This window comes from Pteropus vampyrus, unplaced genomic scaffold, assembly GCF_000151845.1.
Source record: "Pteropus vampyrus isolate Shadow unplaced genomic scaffold, Pvam_2.0 Scaffold598, whole genome shotgun sequence".
NCBI lineage: Eukaryota > Metazoa > Chordata > Mammalia > Chiroptera > Pteropodidae > Pteropus > Pteropus vampyrus.
The window spans coordinates 14,507-35,249 of NW_011889379.1; the positions used below are offsets into that span (position 1 = coordinate 14,507).

At 49.0% G+C, this 20,743-nt stretch overlaps 1 protein-coding gene across 7 annotated transcripts in view; it reads right to left on the bottom strand.

The window, feature by feature from the left end:
* The window catches only part of NOD1 (nucleotide binding oligomerization domain containing 1), a 27,527-nt gene extending 11,672 nt beyond the window's left edge, over positions 1-15,855 (bottom strand). Inside the window, exons 1-8 of one of the 7 annotated variants that reach the window (XR_002778062.1) lie at positions 15,759-15,855; positions 13,961-14,268; positions 12,728-12,902; positions 8,631-10,455; positions 5,175-5,258; positions 3,880-4,014; positions 2,655-2,738; positions 138-221 (exon numbers count right to left, since the gene is read on the bottom strand). Coding sequence is in view for 6 of the 7 variants with exons in the window: in XM_011384603.2 (XP_011382905.1) it covers positions 138-221; positions 2,655-2,738; positions 3,832-3,915; positions 5,175-5,258; positions 8,631-10,455; positions 12,728-12,902; positions 13,961-14,161 (2,537 nt within the window). In the remaining variant the exon portion in view is untranslated. Of the gene's footprint in view, positions 1-137; positions 222-2,654; positions 2,739-3,831; positions 4,015-5,174; positions 5,259-8,170; positions 8,522-8,630; positions 10,456-12,727; positions 12,903-13,960; positions 14,400-15,758 lie in introns of those variants that run through there. The other 6 variants (XM_023525681.1, XM_011384603.2, XM_011384604.2 and 3 more) reach the window with 6 other exon arrangements.
* Between the last annotated feature and the right edge of the window lie 4,888 nt (positions 15,856-20,743).

A 20,743-nucleotide genomic window follows, 5' to 3' on the forward strand; every position in this document is an offset into this window, starting at 1 on the left:
AAAAAATCACACACAAAGCTCTCCCCCATTAGAAAAACCAACCACCCTCTTCTTGGCCCCTCCACTGGCAAACCAAGAGGCTCTGGGAGTGAGCAGATTGACCCCCGGAGACAGCAAGCATCAGGGGCAGCAGTTACCTTAGGTTGGTCAGGCTGGTGTGGTTCCTCAGAGCCTCTGCGAAGGCCTTTGCTCCTTCATCACCGATGCTGTTGCCCCACATCCTGAGGGCAGAGGCAAGACAGTAAAAGTTAGCTCACGCTCGCCCCTTATTTTCCGCCGGTGGCCACAGATGGACCACACACACTCAACAGGCAGATGCTTTTGCTCCGTCCCTGGAGCTGTGGCCTGGAGATGAATTCCTACGCCAGCCCCTTAGCGAGCTGCCCTGGATTTCGAATTCAAGGGGAAACGTAAGGAAGAAGAGCAGCAGAAGCTTCGTGAACAGAAGTTCCCTCAGCAAGTTGCACAATTAGATACCAAGTCTCGTCCTCGAGCTTTCAGAAAGGTGTTAGTCAGAGAGCCTAAACTCATGACTGTCCCAGAAACAGCACCCACAGAGTATACAGGTTCGCAGCAGCCTAAGAGGAAAGGCCTGTGATGCACTGGATGCTTGGCACCCATTCGACTCTGTGCAGGGGACAGAGACATCCTTGAAGACACGGTCAGTCTTTCACGAAGCAAAGATCAGAAAGCACACCCAGAAACCTTAACGGCATGATCCTTTTATGTAAAGAGGACGTGACCACACCGTGCTCTATGGGTTACTGCGCTTGGGAGGGGGGTTGCAGTGACGAAGCCGTACTCTCTCCCCCAGAGCAGCTCTGGGGGAAGCTCTGGCTAAACCGAGGGTTTAGCTAACCTGAGAAGCTCTGGCTAAACCGAGGGTCTGCAGGTCAGTGCCGGGCTCCAGAGGCAGAGCTCACATCCCGGCCCTGCACACGCTTATGCCAATTGTGTCATCTCTTGGGTCTCAGTCCCCTCGTCTACCAAGGGGGATAATTTCCTCTTAGAGTTGCTGGGAGGACTGAGTGAGTTAATATTTGCAAAGCACTTAGAACAGCCCCTGGCCTATGATAAGCATCAGCCACCCCCCATAGACTGAGGGGTGCCATCTGCATAAAGCAAAGCAAGAGTGCCTGGGTCTCACACAGCAGAACCCCCACTGCCTTGGCAACGCGTTCCCCCAAGCTAGCGACCTCCCTACATCCCTCCCGGGATGGCCTGCCAAAACCCCAGAATGAGAGATTTCAGTGTTCTGCTTAAAAAGCATGTGCACTAATTGAATGGTATCAAATTTTTAATTCAGTAAAAAGAGTAGAATAAAATTCCATATATATAGTTTGACCTCTCCTATATAAAATATATATATATATATATTAGTACAGAGGGAACACATACAGCTGAGAGAAAGAAAGCTTACCTGACCTCACGTCGACAACAACTATTTCTGAGAAAATGATTTTTTTTATTAATTACACTTTTTGCATTTTCCATAGTTTACCAATAAAAGTATCTGCTTCTTTTATAATTGAACAAAAAATTATGACAATATAAAAAGCTTTGAAAATCCTCCAAATCAAAACCACAATGAGATACCACCTCACACCCACTAGGATGGTTACTGTCAAAAAACCAGAAAATACAAGTGTTGGTGAAGATGCAGAGAAATTGGAATCCTTGTGCACTGTCGGTGGGAATGTGAAATGGTGCAGCCACTATGGAAAACAGTATGGTGTTTCCTCAAAAACTTAGAAATAGAATTGCCATTTGATCCAGCAATTCTACTTCTGGGTACAGAGCCACAAGAATCGAAAGCAAGGGCTCGAAGAGATATTTGTACACCCGTGTTCACAGCGGCATTATCCACAATAGCTGAAAGGCAGAAGCAACCCAACCGTCCATCCAAAGATGAATGGATAGACAAAATGTGAGATATACATACAATGGACTATTATTCATCCGTAAAAAAGGAAGGAGATTCTGACACATGTAGGAACGTGGATGAACCTTGAGGAGATTAGGCTCGATGAAATAACCAGTCTCAAAAAGACAAATACTGTGTGACCACTTATACGAGGTACTTGCGGTGGTCAAATTAGAAAGCAGAATGGTAGTTGCCAGGGGCTGGAGGGAGGGAGGAATGTGAAGTTATTGTTTCATGGGTATCGCAAGGTACAAAGAGTTCTGGAGATGGTTGCGCAACTACATAGATGTGCTTAATGCGAATGAACTGCACACTTCAAAATGATTAATACGGTAACTTTTATGGTATGTGTATTATACCATGACAAAAAATTGAGTTAAAAAAATCTCCAGAGAATATATAATATTCTTAAAGTGAAGAACATCTGCCTGAGGGCGAGAACCGCTCCCTTCATTTGCTGGCGGTGATAATACTGATTTCTGCATGAATTAAATAAACGTCTGCACAACTGAAGTTGCAGCCAATCCTGAGACTTCCCACAGCACCTCCCCGGCAGGGTCCAGTGGGACCCGGTAGGGCTCGGGGACAAAAGCTCTCTGTGCCCGTCCCCCACAGCCTGCCCAGCGATCCCGCTGGTGTGTGTGTGTGTGTGTGTGCAAGGAGACCAGCAGGTGCTCAGGGACACAGAACGGGTCATGTCATGCACACATGTGCATCCGTCTCTACTCACCCAATTTCACTGATCGATTTGCTGTTCTTCACGGCCAGGGCGAGACACTTTCCTCCTTCGCTCGTGATTTTGTTTTTTCCCAGTCTGCAGAGGGAGTCGTGCACGCGTCAGCCTCCAGCTGTGAGGGGACTCGGCCACCCTCGTCCTCAGCACAGAGCCCTCTGGCCCCTCTTGGGAGGAGTGACCTTTCTCCTGGGACCCACAGCAGCTATGCCCTGGGCTCCCACTCAGGGAAGGACGGACGCCTGAGGAGGGCCAGTCAGGATTCCTCTCTGGGAGACACTTAGGGACCCAAGTTTCCCTGGGTGTTCTCTAAATGACCTCTGGAGCCTTGCTCGTTCCCATCAGCAGACCAGGGAGGTTCCCGCTTCAGCTGCAAACAGTCACGGCGTGTGTTCCCATTGCCAGGACAGCACCAGGGGCTCCCCCAAGCCCGGTGCACTGTCACCCTTGCAGGGTATTTCTATGAAAGGGCCAAAGATCGAGGATCTTGCTTTCAACTAGGTGGGTGCTCTAGTCTGAGTGTTTGTGTCCTCCCCAAAATCCATATTCCAAAATCCTAACCCCAGGGCAATGGTGTTAGTAGGCGGGGCGTTTGGGAAGTGATTAGGTCATGAGGGTGGAGCCCTCATGAATGGGGATTAGTGACTTATAAAAGAGGCCCTAGGAGCTCCTCGACCCCTTTCCACCATGTGAGGGCACAGCAAGGCCTCATCTGTGAACCAAAAATCGAGCCCTCACCAGACACCTAACCTGCCACCTAACTTTGGTCTTGGCCTCCCCAGCCTCCAGAATCGTGAACTTATAAACAGCCTCGGGTATTTATAAGTACCTTAGCTTACAGTATTTTGTTATAGACTCCTAAAAGGACCAAGACAATGAGGAACTTCCTTGGAGGAAAAAGACCTCCAGAAAGGGTGACAGTTGTGGCCTTCTTCCTGCCCGTAGTTGATGAGATCAACATGCCGAGCTTCCCCTCATCAGTGGTAGGTGGCCCTTCCAAAATCCGAGCCTCACCCACAGGTCCTAAATCCTCCACATGGCCAGCTCCCCTTCCACACACAGGTCTGCTGATTTAACCAATAAGGCCCTGGACTCTTTCGGGTGACATTTATTATTTGTTTGAATAATGACCAAGAAAAGCTGCTAGGGCACTTGCCACGCCCACCCCGCTTACTTAAGGTGTGTGAGGCCTTTGCAGTCATCCAGGATTCTGGCGACGTACCTGGCTCCGACATCAGTGATCTGGTTGTTGTATAAGCTTCGAGAGAAAGCACGGGCATAAGACTCTACGACTCCTGATGCCGTCTTAATGATCCCCATTTTTTAAAGTGATTATGTGCTGTCTGATTTCCGAAGTCTGGGTCGAAAGGGGAAAGGAAGAGCCCGTGGAGACCAGAGTTTGGGACTCTGGGGTCTCACGGGCTGGATTCGAAGCCACTCTGCCACTTTCCCCAGCTTTACGACCTGGGGCAAGTTACTGAACCACTCTGTGCCTCAGTTTCTTCATCTGTAACACAGGGGAAAGAACGGCAGCCCCCTCACGAGGAATATATGAGATCACGCCAAGCCCTTGCACGTGCTCGATAAATGGCAGGTAACGGGGAATTTGAGATTAAGGTAACAATCAGCATCTTGAGAGAGAAACGTTTCTGAGTGTTGGAACCTTTTCAGTGTCTACTATTTAGTCATTTCACCACTTGATGCCAATTTAACAACACGCGGAAAAGTTGAAAGTGGTAACTAGACAGGATTAAAGGGTTCCAGAGTCATTCAGAACCCCCGAGGTGAAAGCCTGGCCTAATGGGCCTCAGTGCCCTCATTTCTCCTCTGAGGGGACTGAAGCCCGAAGAGGCAGGTTCCACCTTCTAATCAATAGTGGCTGTGGAGCTGGCTGGACAGGCCCATGACCTCTTGCCTCAAACTCCCAAATTCAAGGTTCTGAGTACCCAAAGTTTTTCGTAAGTATTTTGGCAACTGATAGGAGTAATTCATGGTCTTTATCCCAACTGGTTTGAATATTCGTACATTTTGCTGCAGAAATATTCAAATATTTGAAAACAGGGCATTGCCTAGACTCGCTAGGTGGTGTCACTAGTACATAGCATGTACACTGAATTCTGATCCGTGTCTTGCCCCTAGGGTTCTGGATGAGGGATCATGGACCCACAGTAATGAAGTCTAACACATAAACAGTATTCTAACGTTTATAAAACACATCCCCAGATACTCTCTCATTGCACGCCCCCGTCACCACTCTTAACAGCTACTTGCCTATATTAGGGTCCCAGTTACATAAGTGAGGATGCTGAGGCCCAGCACAATTTCCTGACTTGCTCGAAGAGTAGCCTACTGGCCGAGCCAAGAACAGAACCCAGGACTCCTGGCTCCCAGTCCAGTGCTCTTTCTGCTGCTCCTGGCCATCGGTCCCAACCAACTAGTCACCCAAGTGAGTGGCAATCTCCTCCTGCTATGTATTATTATTATGTAGCTGGACCAGTGTTCTTGAGAAATACATACCCTAAATATGTCAGAATTTTGTACTTGGTCAGCTCTTCATACAGCACCTTTACCCCACTGTCAGTGATCTGGTTTACGCTGAGTCTGAAACAAAACAGCGAAGAAAAGTTACAAATCAGAGCAGCTGTTCACTCCGAGGGAGCAGTCACTGCACAAGGATGCAGAAGCCTATAGTGGTGGAGTTTTCCCAGCCACAAATGCCCCCGAGAGGATGGTTGTAGCAATCAGCCAAACAGTCCCCAGAGAGCCCGGTCTCTATGGGCCGGCAGACCCACCCAGAACCAGCTCCTCAGTGCAGCCGCAGCACAGTGCTGATTCAACTACAAACACATGGGTGAAACCCGACTCACCACCTGAAAATGCCAGTGGAGGGCGACAGCTCATGGAGTGTGGTTCTGTGTGGGAAATCGCAAATGGCAATAGAGAAACACCGGAGTTGTGATCAGAAGAGGCAGATCTTGGCAACTCCACGGTCCAACTCCTCATTAACGCAAACGCTGCCTCAGAGACCAGGCAGCTTAGAGAGGGGTCCATCAGGATGATGGACAGCTCCTGGATAAAGGCCAGCCGCACACTGGAAGTGCTCTGTGGAATCCCTACACTCCCAGGATATTCTGATGTGGCTACATTGCAAAATAATTTCCTTACTACCAGGCCTACCTCATTTTATCACGCTCCACAGATACCGTGAGTTTTACAAATTGAAGGTTTGTGGCAACCCTGCCTTGAGCGAGTCGATTGGTGTCAAAAAGATTACGACTTGCTGAAGGCTCAGATGATGGCTGGCATTTTCTTAGCAATAAAGTATTCTTTAATTGAGCTGTCTACCTTTTTTATAGACACGATGCTATTGCAAACAATAGACTACAGTATAATGTAAACATAACTTTTATATGCACTGGAAAACAAAAATTCGTGTGACTCACTTTATGGTGACATTTGCTTTATTGTATTGGTCAGGAACTGAACTCACGATATCTCCGAGGTTACACCTATCATCACTGGAAAAACTACCCTGATTTTCTTAGCCCTCTATCACTTAGGTGAGGCTGAGGGACGGATAGGGCTCAGGGATGGATGGAAGTAAGGAATGAGGTGAGGGTCAGAGGCTGGGTGAGGTAATAGACCAGTGGTCAGCAAACTTTTTCTGTAAAGGGCCAGAAAGTAAATATTTTAGGTTCTGCAGGCCATATGGTCTCTCCTGCAACCCCTCGAGTGCGTATTTGTATGAAGTAGCCAATATGTAAACAAATGGGTATGGCTACGTACCAATAAAACTTTATTTATAGACAAAATCCATGGGCCAAATTGGGCCCACAAGCTGACCTTTGTAATAAGTAAAAGGCTGAACAGGTAAAAGCTTGATTTTTAGGCCACATCCAAATAAATGATCAGGTCAGACACTCTGGACCCTTCCCTCTATGGTACCCACCTTGGCACTGGGGCACAGTACATGTACATCCCTGGGTGGCAGAGGCTGCTAGTCACTCCCAATATCTATGCTTTCTTAGAAACAGAATTCCCCAATTTTTTTAACTGGGTACTCACGATCAAATTCTACCCATTGAAACCTAAGCAGAGTCTCATAAGCAATAGCCAAGAAGTCTTCTTAAAATAATAAGGTGCATCCTTCTTTGCCCTTCCTCCTTCCTGGTGGCTTTAATGTCGACTAAATGGCTGGAGCTTGAGCAGCCATCTTGTGTCAAGAGGTGGAAGTCAGGGAGCGTGGGCGGCAGGGCAGCAAGCCACGCTCCTGATGTTTATGGAGGTGCCATAGCAGCCCAGAACGGCTCTTCTTTTTGCATGGGAGGCAAATAAGCTTGTAACATCTAAGCCACCAATATTTTGACTTTTCTCTAATTCTCAGCCGAAACTGACCCTAACTGTTGCCCTCAGGGAGCTCAAAATGCTTCCCTGGGGTGTCCCATTTCCTCCTGCTTTCTTGTTTACTAGTGTGGAGGAAAACTTGGTCTCAGCTGCCTGGGGCAGGACCACCACGCTGGTGCAGAGTTTCCATCTCAGGAGATGAGCACAGGGAGGCACCCAGCGTGAGACTGCCTAAGGCTGCAGACAAAGAGATGCTGGCTCCAGGCCTCCCAATTCCCAGGCCAGGGCAACCTTGGGCTCCCTACATCCCACCGTCCCCTCACAATCTCAATTTACACTCTGGTCTTGTGTAAAAAGGTACCTAGAACCACTTCCAAATCCCTTCTGTTCTCCAGAAATACATGAGCCAAGCAATGGAGAACTGAAACCTTACAAGGTGTGGTCTGTACAGGAAATGCTAGTAGAAAATAGCAGACCAGCCTCTTTTTCCTTGAAACCATCAAACAGGAAACTAATCAAGAGTCAGCATTCTCTGCTGAAATCACAGGCAGCTCAGGGCTGCTGGCTCTGATCATGGGAAGTAAATAATGCCAACTTGCACAGACTCTGCTTTTCCTGCAATTATAAAAGCTTGACATGGGCTACAAATCTCAAAAGGCAGGTCCTTTATGATGGTGGCTCCACCATGGCCCAGCTGTGTGACCTTGAGTAACTTTACGGCCCAGCTGTGTGACCTTAAGCAACTTTTGAACTTCTCTGTGCCTCTACTTTCTCATTTGTCAAAGACAATTACAGTACCTACTTTGCAGGATTGTGAAGAGAATTAAACCTGGTCAGACTTGTAATGACTTCACCCATTCTCAATAAATGCTGACTGTTATTACGTTTGACCCTGGAACAACATAGGTTTGAACTGCGCGGGTCCACTTATACGTGGATTTTTTTTCAATAAATATATTGGAAAATTTTTTGGAGATCTGCAAAAATTTGAAAAAACCTGCAAGCCGCATAGCCTAGAAATATTTTTAAAAATTAAGGAAAACTTAGGTAGGTCATAAGTGCATAAAATATATGTATTTCCTCTTCCTTATGATTTTCTTAATAACATTTTCTCTCTAGTTTACTTTATTGTAAGAATATAGTATATAATCCACGTAACATACAAAATATGTTATCACATAATCAACTGTTTATGTGATCGGTAAGGCTTCCAGCCAACAGTAGGCTATTCATAGTAAAGTGTTTGGGGAGTCAAAAGTTTTATGTGGATTTTCTACTCAGGGCGTCAGCACCCCTAACCCCCACATAGTTCAAGGGTCAACTGGACTGTAATTGCTAGGATATGAGCATCTCCTTTGTCCAGATGAAGACACCGAGACTCAGACAAGTCAAGCAAACTTATTCAAGGACATCCAGCTGAGGCCGATCCAGGTCTGCCTGACTTCGAGCTTTGTTCCTTGCCCTCTGCCAGCCTGCGATAGAGAAGGTTCCGGGTGTTCCAAGACCAGTGGTCATGATTCTTAGGGACATCCAGGAGATCCCATGCCACGAGGCTGGTCCCGGTGTCCCCGGAGCCTGGCCCGCCCCAGCCCCGCCCCCACCCCTGCTGCCTGTGCCCGGAGGCCTCACCTGATGACGGTGAGGCAGCTGAAGCAGGGCTGCAGTTCCCGCACGCCGTAGTCGTTGAGGTTGTTGTTGTCCAGGTCGAGGGCCAGCCGCTTGCGGAAGTGGTGCAGGACGAAGGCGAGGGCGCTGCAGTCGGCCGAGTAGGCGTTGCAGTAGGTCAGCTTGAGGTAGTTGGCGCAGATGCCCCTGGCCGCCAGCTGCCCCACCTTCTCACTCTGCGTCTCGTAGATGCAGCGCAGCATCCAGATGAAGGTGGGCATGGCCTGCACCTGGCTGAAGCCCCCGGACTGAACACGGGGCAGGTTCTTCAGGTAGGACCGCAGGCTGGCGAACAGGTGTGCCCACAGGGCCTTGCGCTTCCTCCTCAGGGCTGCGGCGGGCACGAGGTGCTGCAGGAGCTTCTGTTTGGCTTTGGACAACAGCCCGCACAGGAAGAGGTTGATGAACTGAAAGTGATCCTTGTTCTTGAAGGGGTCTTCCCTCGCCAGGCCACTGTCCCTCAGGCACTGGAAAGGGAGGAAGATGGGAGGGCAGGAGGCCGCCACCGCCTCCCCGGGAGGCGCCCACTCCTGGAAGAACCTGAGAAGCTCCTGAGTGCCCACCTTGTCATCCACCACGAGAAAGAAGGCGGTAAAGAAGGCCTGGAGGGTGATGTGGAAAAACTCGTAGGACTGCTCGTCCCCTCCGAGGCCCAGCTCGGGCACGGCCCTCAGGAAGCCCAGCTGCAGAGCTCCCTCCTGCATGTCGGAGGCCTGCACCGCCTCCTGGCCGAACACAAAGAGGTTCTTCTCCATGCCCCAGTGGGCCACCTGCCCCAGCGAGTGCAGGGTGCCCTGGCTGGCACGGAACGTCTCCGTCTGGCTCCGCGTGTTCCTCTGCACCAGGCTGGTGGGCTGTGTCCTGTTCAGGTGGACCTCAGTGACCAGCAGGAAGACGTCGGTCAGGGTCACGGTGCAGTCGGGCAGCTGCGGGGAGCTGTCGAAAGCGCTGTGGAAGTGCTGGAAGCAGCGAAAGATGATCCAGCAGAAAAGGGGCACCGCGCACAGGCTGCAGAGGTTGGGGTTGGCTTCCAGCTGCTCCAGCAGGTGGCCCTGCACCGCCCGGTCCGGGAACATCTTCCTGGTGTAGGCCTGCAGGTGGCTGGGCGAGAAGCCCCGCAGAAGCACCTTCTTCCGAAGGAGCTGGCGTGGGATCTCGGTGCCCGTGCGGGCCGTGAGCAGCTTGGCGGCCCCCTTGAGCAGTGTCCCGCTGAGCAGGTTGGCCAGCAGGACCAGGGGGTGGACGGGCTCCCAGGGCGAGGAGGTGTCGGGCACGTGGCTCAGGTCGAAGTCCGAGTGGAGCTCGTCCAGGCCGTCGAAGGTAAAGAGGGCCGTGTGCGGGCAGCGCAGCAGGAAGGCGAACACCTCCTCGGGGTCCTGCTCCGGGTAGCAGTGATGCTTGAAGAGCAGGTCCTGCAGACTCAGCACGTCGCTCTCCTTGAAGCAGCTGAACATGCGGCAGCGGAAGTGGAAGAAGAACTTGAGCCCGGCGTCCAGCCGGCCCGTGGCCCAGAAGCTCTGCAGCCGCTGCAGCAGCATGGATTTGCCCACGCCGGCGTCCCCGAAGATGAAGATGGTCTCGCCCTGCTCGTTGAGGACGCCCGTGGAGTGGTCCAGCAGGCAGGCCAGGCTGCCCAGGCTGCCCAGGCTCTCGTTGCTGAAGTTGACCAGCTCCACGATGGTGTCCGTGTACATGTCTTCCAGCAGCAGCTCCTCCTTCTGTGCGTAGCACAAGATGAACTTGGAGTCGCGGCCCAGTTGGTGTCGCAGCTTCTGAGTGTACCTGCTCACTGCGGGAGAACGGGGCAGAATGGGGCACAGGAGTCCCAGGAGGTGAGGCGCCCCAGGAGAGGTGGAGGCAGAGACAGAGAGAGAAAAGCAGAAGCCAAATGGCATCAAACAGGGAGGTCTCGGGAGGAGAAGCAACACACAGAGAAACCCACAGCCTGGAACCTGAGGCCAGGGCCAAGGACTCCTCAAATAAGAGCTCTGGTCCTTTAGCCCGAGGGTTATAGATTTCAGCTGGCGTCAGTGTCTGAGACAGGCTCTCATATTCCTCTGCACAAGTTGTCACTGAATTCCAGCTAAAAACTGAAGCTCCCTCACCTTCCAGGGCCAGGCCACACGGACCTGCCGCCCACCCCACCACCAGGGCCCTCTTCAAATAGCTGGAGCCAGTCCCCATCGAAACTTGAATTGTGGAAGAAGAAACTGCCCTAACCTTTCTAACGCTGCTCTTGAAAAAAACACATAGTCTCACGAAACCGCATGGCAAACCTTTTGGCGATAAAATACAGCACGGGATGGTCATCTGGATTGCAAAGAAGCTGTGCCTCACCGAAAACACCGCAGCTGAGGAGGCTAGGATGAAACTGGCCTCCCGGCACTGTGCAGAGCACAGAGCCCTGCTTCCCAGCAGAGGCCCGGGCCTCACTGATGTTCGGCATGTGTCCCAGGGTGAGCCCTGTGCCTGCCCACGGGGTAGCAGACGTAGTAACATGCTCACATGGGTGCCACACTCTCAGAAAGCAGAGCTATGGAATGGGGCTCACGCCAGAAGGGAGCTGGTCCTTCCCCAGACAAAATGATGTCCCACAAATTCCTTTAAAATAGTTTTTAGATTGTAATTAGAATTTGGATGGCAAATAGTAGACGCACGTGCACATTTCCAGATATATCTATAAGCCTTCCCCATCGATTTAGCCCAACTTGATTGTCTGCTTAAACTTTGTGAATGATAGTTTTACTAAGGCATAATTTACATACCATAAAATTCACCTCACCCTTTTACCATAAGTACTGTGTACTAGTCAATGTTTTTTAGTGAATTGACAAAGTTTCGCAAATGTCACTACCATCTTCTAGAACACCCATCTCTGCCCCGATCCCGGCCCCAGGCGACCATCTGCTTCAGTCTCTACAAATTTGCCTTTTGTGGACGTTCACATAAATGGAATCATATAATAGGTAGTCTTTCACCTCTGGCTTCTTGCAGAGTGCATCATACTTTAAAAGTTATCAAAGTCCCTGGCTAAAAAGACTGATGGAGAAGTCCTTCTGAAAGGCCTGCCATCATGGGAATACTTTCCTTTTTCCATGGGAGAAGGAAACGAAGTGAGGCGGGAAGGGCAGTAGGATGAGAGGCTGGCAGCTGCTGGCAGGTAGTCGCCTGGGGCCGCAGGAGCAGGAGCTTGGCCCTGACACTCAGCAGGTTGGCCTGGCTTCCCCTAAACACACGCCTGTGTGGGACATTGACCTTTGTTTTTGTTTTCAAGGGCATGTTGGATTCTCTAAAAATCAGAGTGTGGTCCCTCGGTGCTGGTATGTTGCCAACGACTCTCTCAAAGTGGAGAGAGCACGAGCATGGGAAGAAGACCCTCTGGGCCCCAGAGCCCTCAGGGCCCCGAGTGTGAGCCCTCACGCCACCTGGAACTACCGTTGTCCTCATCGCCATTTGCAACGATATATCCACGGGATGATTTACTGTCGCTCTCCTGTGCTAGCCTCAGAGCTCCAAAGGGCAGGAGCCATATCTGGGTCTGTTCCCATCTGTAACCCAGGCATCCAGCACGGTGCCTTGACACATAGTGGGTACCGCATTAATACCTGTCAAACTAGCCAATTAACTAATGGGGTACCATGGCTGTCAGGGGCGATAGAAGAATACTTTGCCTAGAATCAAATCTAGATTTAAAGGGGAAACACAACCTTGAATTTGTGCAACCATGAGAATGTCTATGTATGTCAGAATAGGAAGTAAAGAAGCAGTCGGAACAGAGGCTACACTTCCACGGGCCCCTCATGAGTCAGGACAGCTACATGTGGCTGCTTCGATTGCAGTGGCCGCTTCTATCGCAGTGCCCCGGGCTGTACCTGGGCAACAGGGATTAGCTTTCATTTTCTAAAAGGAACACAGCACCAGGCCTGCAGCCTGTGGCGGAAGGCAGGGCGGGTCAAGGTAGACCAGCGTTCATGCCCTGACCGAGCATCCAGGCAACAGCACTTCCAAACCCCAGGGCCCATTCGCTCGGTGTCTGCAGTGCCCCTAGGGCTCACTCGTACCTGGGTCAGTGTTGACAACAACTTTGCTCTGAATGAGCTTGGAAGAGGAGAAGCCGATCTCCAACAGCCAAGGCCTGAGGTCCAGGTAAGCATCTTCGAGTTTCTGGAGCACGTAGAGGAAGAACTCGGATACCTCCTCCCCCTTGCTCTGTACCAAGTCCAGAATTTTGCGGACCTGGTGGCGATACAAGCATGACAGCGTGAGCTGGCGCTAGGAGGAGGTCCTTCCACCGGAAGGCCCACACGGCAGGGCTCCGAGCACTTACGACAGCCTCAAGCTTGACCATCCACCCCGCTGATGTGAGATGTTATACACTGAAGGTCTAGAATCGGTGGAATGGGCCACCTTAGCTAGACATAAATCTACACACCTCTAAGAAACCAGGAGCCTCCACGAGCCTAAAAATGAAAAGGCCAGACTCCCAACTAAGGCCAAGCCCACCCCTGGAATCCCCTCTGCCTCCTCTTCCCTCCTGACCTAACACTTCTGCTCTCTGAGAATGATGCACTCATACAGCGAGTGGATAACAGACCTCCACGTAAGTGATACCTTTAAAAGTGAAAAAAAAAAAAAAAAAGCTTTGTGTACTATTAAAACCGCAGGGGAAAAAATGACCAAAGTGTGCACTTTTCCCAGAAGCCATGCTGGTCTCTTCTGAGCCCAGCAGGATCACGTTACAAACAGGTTCTGTCACTCCTCTAAAGCAGAAATCAGTTTAAGATCTTGCCCATTTCAGTTTTGAGGAGATGACACAAAGCCAGAGTGAAACTAAGGGCTGCTGAGACTTCCTGCAGCGGGCTGGGGATGATTCCGCACTGTGGACCCAGCTTTGGGTGCGGCCATTCCCGAGCCAGAGTCCCACCGGCAGTGGGCAGCTCTCCGGAGTTTAAAGGCCCTGAAAAAAAATCACTGCTAGTGTTTTATGCTCATTTTCTGTTTCCCTCCTACTAATTTAAAGTGGATTTTAAAATGGGTTGTCTGGGAACCAATGCCCATAGCCACGAGGGCCAAGAGGTAAGAAATCTGCTCTTGACATGAACTCAGAGGTACAACACATAATTGTGTATAACAAGCCCTAACCTCAAGACTTTATGTTGTAAAACTGACCCCAATGGGAAATTCTGCCCAATGTACTAAGCTCCCAAGCGCTTCACTCAGGTCAACCGGGAGAAGCCCCTTCTGGCTACCAAGCCTCGCACCCTGCCAAGGCCAATCCCTGTGGCCGCCAGCACCTTGTCGGGCTGCGTGGGGCAGGCACCCACGATCTCCGCGTCCTCGTCTGAGAAGTAGTCATTCTTCAGCAGGTTGTCCACCAGACACTGCGTGTTGCGGATGTGAGTGACCAGAAGTTCACGGTTGATTTTCAACAATTTAACGTAGGAGTAGGACGTTGATGGGATTATTTCCATCTCACTGCAGACCTGCTTTTCCATGGTTAAAGGTGCAAGCGGCTACTTTTCGCAAATTCATCTTTGGCTGCATGTGTCTTCCTGACAGACGGGCAATCAGGAGCCAGGGCCCCTGCCACTCAGTGCAGCCCCTGAAGAGACACATGGAATCGCCAATGGAGCAAAGGCCATGGGAAAGGCCTCTCCCTCTCTCCCTTCGGTCCTGGAATTTGTCTGCTCAGGGCAGGAGAGAGTCATGCTTAAGACACTGGCCTGAGATGCACTAAAGAAAAAAAAATCATAATTTAATTGCCTCTGTTTGGGTTCCATCGCTAAGGTAGGTGACTAGGGGTACATAACTCTTTTTGTCAGTTTGTTTAGCAAAAGTTTTAAATTATTGTTTTTTTAAGTGTGCATCAATCCTAGACTGGGATGGAGATGAAAAGGTATGTTATCTTCCAGGAAAAGGTTCACCAGGTTTGGCGGTTTCTGCATACTCTGAGAGGGGGAAGGGCCCAGAACTGGGTGCAGAGGAACTGTGGGGGCTGCTGAGAAAGGATCTGAACGGAAAATGGCCTGAGGAGAGAGACAGCCAGCATGAAGTCTCCTGCGGGAGCCGGAGCCCAGGAACCTGGGAACAGTGACATCTCTGTCATCATTGCCCGTTCTGTGCTGTGCGGTAACCCTCCCCACAACCCTATTCCAGCTGGCCTTATATCTTTAGCAAAGTCTGCTGTGTATAGTCCCCTTGGGGAATGAAGGCAGAGCGATGCTATGTGAGGAGTGAGGCAGGGCCGGGGGCGGGGGGCAGCAAGAGGGAGAACTGGCCCGAACTTCAGACTTCCAAGTGGTAGGTGACCGGGAGAGACCACCTCCCAGAAATGCTTGGGAACCTCACGCTCGTGCTGGACTTCCTGTCTGGGTCGGAACAGGAGCCCAAGCTACATGTGTATTAAAAAACAACTTGGGATCATCTAAGCTACCCCCAAAATTGCACTGACTTCTTTCTTAGAAGATCCCTCAGCTAATTCTGCAGTCATCCTTGTGAATATAAAAAGGATCATAATCTTGGAAGTAAAAAAGCCTTGAACTGGCCACTTAGTCCTTCATCTAGGTAGGAAAACCCACACATTTTAGAGAGAGAATGTAAAAAAAAATTCACAGATTTCTAAACACTGTCGACATCATTAATGCATGTTTCTACAAGTCTGTAAACATTCAAGTCCAGTGGTTAAGTTTATTTCCACCAAGTCACACATGAGTGTCCTTGTCTTTGATGCACTTCCCTTTTTTCTGTTTTTTTCTGTTTCGGTTGCTCACCACTACAAGCCTTGTAGAGTCTCAGCGAGCCCCCCACACAATCACTTTCCTTTTATAACCTGGGTGATTGAGCAGGAAATAGTATAACATAACATATTAAGTAATAGAAGGGCAAGAGATCCTTACCAAAAAGGATTTAAAGGGATGAAAATCCTTGGTTAGTTACTATTCCACTAAAAATAAGCATATCTATTAGACATTAATTCAGGTTTTTCTGTGGTGGTCAATTCTATGACCCGCTTTAGGACCCAGAGCTTTAGGAGATTCGTTCTCTTAAGGGGTTATCGGTTGATAGTGTTAAATTTAAATTAGTGGTTAATACCTTTTCAAGTTTCTGGCATCGTTCCCTGAAGTCAGTCAGAGTATTTTAAAATGACATTCTCTCCCTAAATCTTCAATTTCCAATTTCTTTCTGGAATCTGCAAAATCAAAGAAAAGATCGTAATGAATGGCGAATGAATGAATGAAATCGGCGTCAGGAGCACCCGGAGGGGTAGCGGAGCAGGAGTGGGAGAAAGGCGCACCTTCCAGGAGCCACTTCAAGGCCATCTGGGTGCAAACGGATCAGAGGGGCTGCCTTCCCAGCTGAAGACAAGCACAGTGAAGGTCACAGGCCTCCCAAGGACGGAGGACCTCCCCTGGACGTTCATTTGTTCCTTTTCACTCAGCGTGCATTTGTGGATCATAGAGAACATAGAATGAATAAAGCCTGCCCTCGGGGGCTTCCGGAGAAGGTAGACAGTGTGATCCTGACAGAAACCTACTAGGTCACCAAATGCAAAGAAAACAAAATGACGGAAGGAAAGGAAGAGGCTGATAGTGGAGGGAAGAAAGCAAAGACTTCTGAATGAGGTGAACCTGGAACCCCAGAATGGAGGGCAGTCAGTGTCAGCCAAACGTCTGGGGAAGGCGAGTGAGGTTCGGGGCTTAGGGGGGTGATAAGGCTGACCCATTGTCAGAGTCACGCAGCGAGGTCACAGGGACACCTTAGAGAAAGGACTCACTTGTAAAGGAGTCCCACCTCCAGAGAGCGGGGGGGGCTCAAGGGCAGAGACTGAATTCCATTCCTGTTTCTAGCCAGGAATCACTGGAGGCCCCAGAGAAACACCCCTCCACACACACTCTGACATACACTCACTCACACACACACTCACACATACACACACATACACGCTCACACACACACTGAACACACGGATACACTCACCCATACACTCATACACACTCACACACATACACATATACCCTTAATACAGACACACTCACACACACACACACACACACACTGACACGGGTACACTCACCCATACACTCATACACATACAACATATACTCTTAATACAGACACACTCACACATACACACACATACACTCACACATATATACACACTAACACGTACACTGACACACAGACACACCCATATACTCATACACACACACATACACACACAGACACATTCGCATACACACTCATACACACACACTGACACACAGAGACACTCTCATACACACACACACACACACGGATACACTCACACTTATACACATACACACACACACTCACACACACTCACACACACTCACACACACTCATTTTCACTTTCTAAAGATTTATTCCAGGCCTGCTTTTTCTTCCCTTCCCCCTAGCCCAGGGAATCCGAAAGGAAATGTACATTCTCTGTAACTGAGATACTAAAATAAAAAGCCCTTTAGAAAGATGTTCTCTCTATCTCCCTGGATGGTCCCTTCTGTGTTTTAATAACTTAACCCAAGTATAAAAGCAACACCTGCCCACTGTGGAAAATTTGTGAGATAAAAAAAAAACAGTTTAGCGGGGGAGGGGGAAGTCACCTATCGCCCACTAAATATTTTGGAGTATCTCCTTTCTGCTTCTCTCGCCGGGCAGTTACACCTACACTGATTTCCTACACGCTCGGCCTCACACTTCAGTCAGCCCTTCGACAACGCAGGGAGATTTTCAACTCCCGCCCCATCAAAAACCCGGGTATAGCTTCCAATTCCTGGGTATAGCTTCCAATTCCCCCAAAACTTAACTGCTACTAGCCTACTGTTGACTAGAAGCCTTACCGATAACATAAACAGTCAGTTAACACAACTTTTGCATGTGATATGTATTATATACTGTATTCTTACTATAAAGTAGAATAAAATGTTAACAAAGTCATAAAGAAAATGCATTTGTAGTATTCATTGGAAAAAATCCACGTGTAAGTGGACTTGCGTGGTTCGAACTCATGTTCTGCAAAGGTCAGCTGCACATGTATTCGCTGTATCTTTGCTGTCACCCCGAGTTGCTCGGTAACCACCAAGGCCCCCTTTGGAGCTGCAGAAGCTGGTTTCTGACAGATGCTTTGCTTACCTCATTTTTATTTGATAAAGAAGAGTAAGAGCCGCCCACCACGCTTTGCTCTTTCAGAGCCTCGTACCCGAGAAATTCCATGTGCCAAACAGAGGAACAACGATGATGCTAAGTGGTAGCACCTTCCTTGGCCCGACCCCGCCTGCCTGAGCCATCAGGGAAAACCTGGATGCCTCCACCAGCTGCCAGTCACACAACAACAGGCTACTATCAACCGGACCGAGGCAGGCGGGGCCGGGGGAGCTGGAAGACTCCAGGTGCCTCGGTCTCATGTATCCTTCTCAGCGATCCAGTGCCAAGCTCTGTGCCACGTGGCAGCCCCAGCAGGGCACAGAATGGTCAGAACTAACACTGAGTAAGCGCTTTTCCGGAGCCCAGCATCCGTCTGATGCTCTACACTCACTGTGACAGGCAGGATAGCACAGGGGTTAGATGTGGTCTCTGGAGCCAACCGGGCCGAGTTTGAATCCCGACTCCACTACTCATTAGCAAGTGCCTCAGTTTCCTCAAAAGGAAGAGTCCCTACCTCCAAATGTCGCTGTAAGAACCAAGTGAATATCCATCGAGTGCCTAGACCAGGGCTAGCGTACAGCAAATACGCGGTAATTATCACCTCCTTTAATCTTCAATCATTCAATCCTAGGACAGCTATAGGGGACAGAGGTCACTGGTACCGCCAATTTACAAATGAGGAAACTGAGGCACACAGAGGTCGTACATAAAACAAAGAGCCCTACTCTCGTGGGGCTTCATAACTCTGGCGAAGGGAGACAGGCACTAAGCAGAAGCAGGGAAACAGCTGAGATTAGTATTAGAGAAGAAAACACCCAGGCCTGGGTTGGAGTGGGCTGAGGTGGGCAGGGTGGCATCAGGAAAAGCCCTCAGTCCTGGGCAAACCAGGAGGGTAGATCACCCTGAAAGTGCCAAGAATGGCCCCACCCAGAAGACGAGGTCTGGGCAGGGCCTGAAAGAGGTGTGGGGCAGGCAGAAGGAGTCTAAGGGGTGGGAAGGCTTTGAGGTGGGAGGGGCCTGTGTAGCTAGTGGGGCTGAGGAGGAGGGATGCTCCATCCCACCAGGGCCCACAATAATGCAATAAGGAGAGCCTCCTGCTAACTTCTGAGGGACACAGGGTGTGAGCAAGAAACACCTTTGTTCTTTGAGATTCTGTGATTTTGGAATTATCTGCTACTTCAGCACCACTAGCGAGCCTGACGGACACCATAATTTTGGACAAGAAAAGCGTTGGGCACATTGATAAACTGAGGCCCAGTTTCCAGGGAGCTGTCAAAGGCCAGATGGTTGGAGGCAGAGCAGGAACCATTAAGAATCTGGTTTCCCACAATCCTCTCCCTTCTGACAGCAGTTTCTATAGGACAGAACCCACCACAGTAAAGAACCACTCACGGGAAAGATAAGCCACTACAATTTTTTTAAATATCATAAAACTGACTTTATTTATAGACTCGAGTTAAAATAAAGCATCGTTCCTTGCCTTACTCAGACTTAGAAGTAATCGAAATGAGAAAATACTAATTTATTGAAAAGAAAAAAAGGCCAAAACAGATAGTAAGCCAATCATACTTTTTTTTTCAATTACAGTTGACAGTCAAGATTCCATTTTGTACTAATTTCAGGTGTACAGCATCGTGGTTAGACATTTACATAATTCACACATGCTCTTGATTTGTACTCAGGTGGCCGTGTTTGCTGGTTGTGGTCCCAGGTCCTGCTCCCTCACTCTTCCGAGCTAATTAGCCCACCCCAAACCGCAGCCATCTTAGCCCAGTCTACCGCCATCACCTCTGTCAGCCTCATCGGGAAGGAACCATGATTAGTGATAAAAAAGAATGTGATGGAGCCATATGTACTGACATAGAAAGGTCTTCAAGACATCTTATCACTTGAAAAATACAAGCTGCTGAGAGAAATATAGAATATAATAACTTATATAACTGGCCTACAAACACATTGCCTGCCCTACAAACACACAAAACACTGTATATTTTCTGTAAGCATACATCTATGAACATAAATGCAACGGAAATATCTGGAAGAAGACATACTTTATGAGGAGAGAGATTACTTATAAATAGGGAAGAAGGTACCAAGACTGGCATAGTACTTTTATTTGTAACACTTTAATTTTTTACAGGAATATATACTTGCATAATTTAAAATGTAGCCAGCAAATACCATCTCTGGCAAAGCCACAACCTGCCAAACACAACATGGGCTTCTAAAATATTCCATCTATCACAGTTCTGGACAATAGGAATTGATCATTTATTTATTGAATTCAGATTTAATAAGATAAAATAAAGCCATCATTCCCTGCCTACCTCAAACAGGTACCTGCCTACATCAGATATCATATTACCCAGGATTACAAAACGTCAGTTAGAATAGGCTCCCCCAAACTGATGGTAAACCCCAGCATAACGTGACTACACATGTCCACAAAAGTCAAGGATTGTCTGTGATTCTCCTCAAGGAAACTACTCTTTTGAGTAAAGTTCATTTTGGTGAATAGGATCTGCAGCCTCCTCAGACCAGTTTTACCATAATAAACACGATAGCATGACGTTCGTTCACATGAGCCACTTGGGTATTCAGGGATAAAGCGATGATGTGAACATATGGCTTCATTACTCTCGAGTTGCCCAACAATGAGGTGGGTGGACTAACCCATCCCAACAGCAACCGAATAGGAAGTTAATATCGAGCATATATTTGTGCAATATTGATAGAGTTGCAGACAGAGCACACACAATAGGTCAGATCAAACTGATTCCTACTTTCTCTGCTGCATAATCCATAAAAAGATTAGCTCAATTTTGCTCCCACGTTTCAGAAATTAAATAAACACAAGTCGCCATTCTTTATTGGGTCTACATAGAACCCTATTTCTCATGGTTGGTTTTTGTATT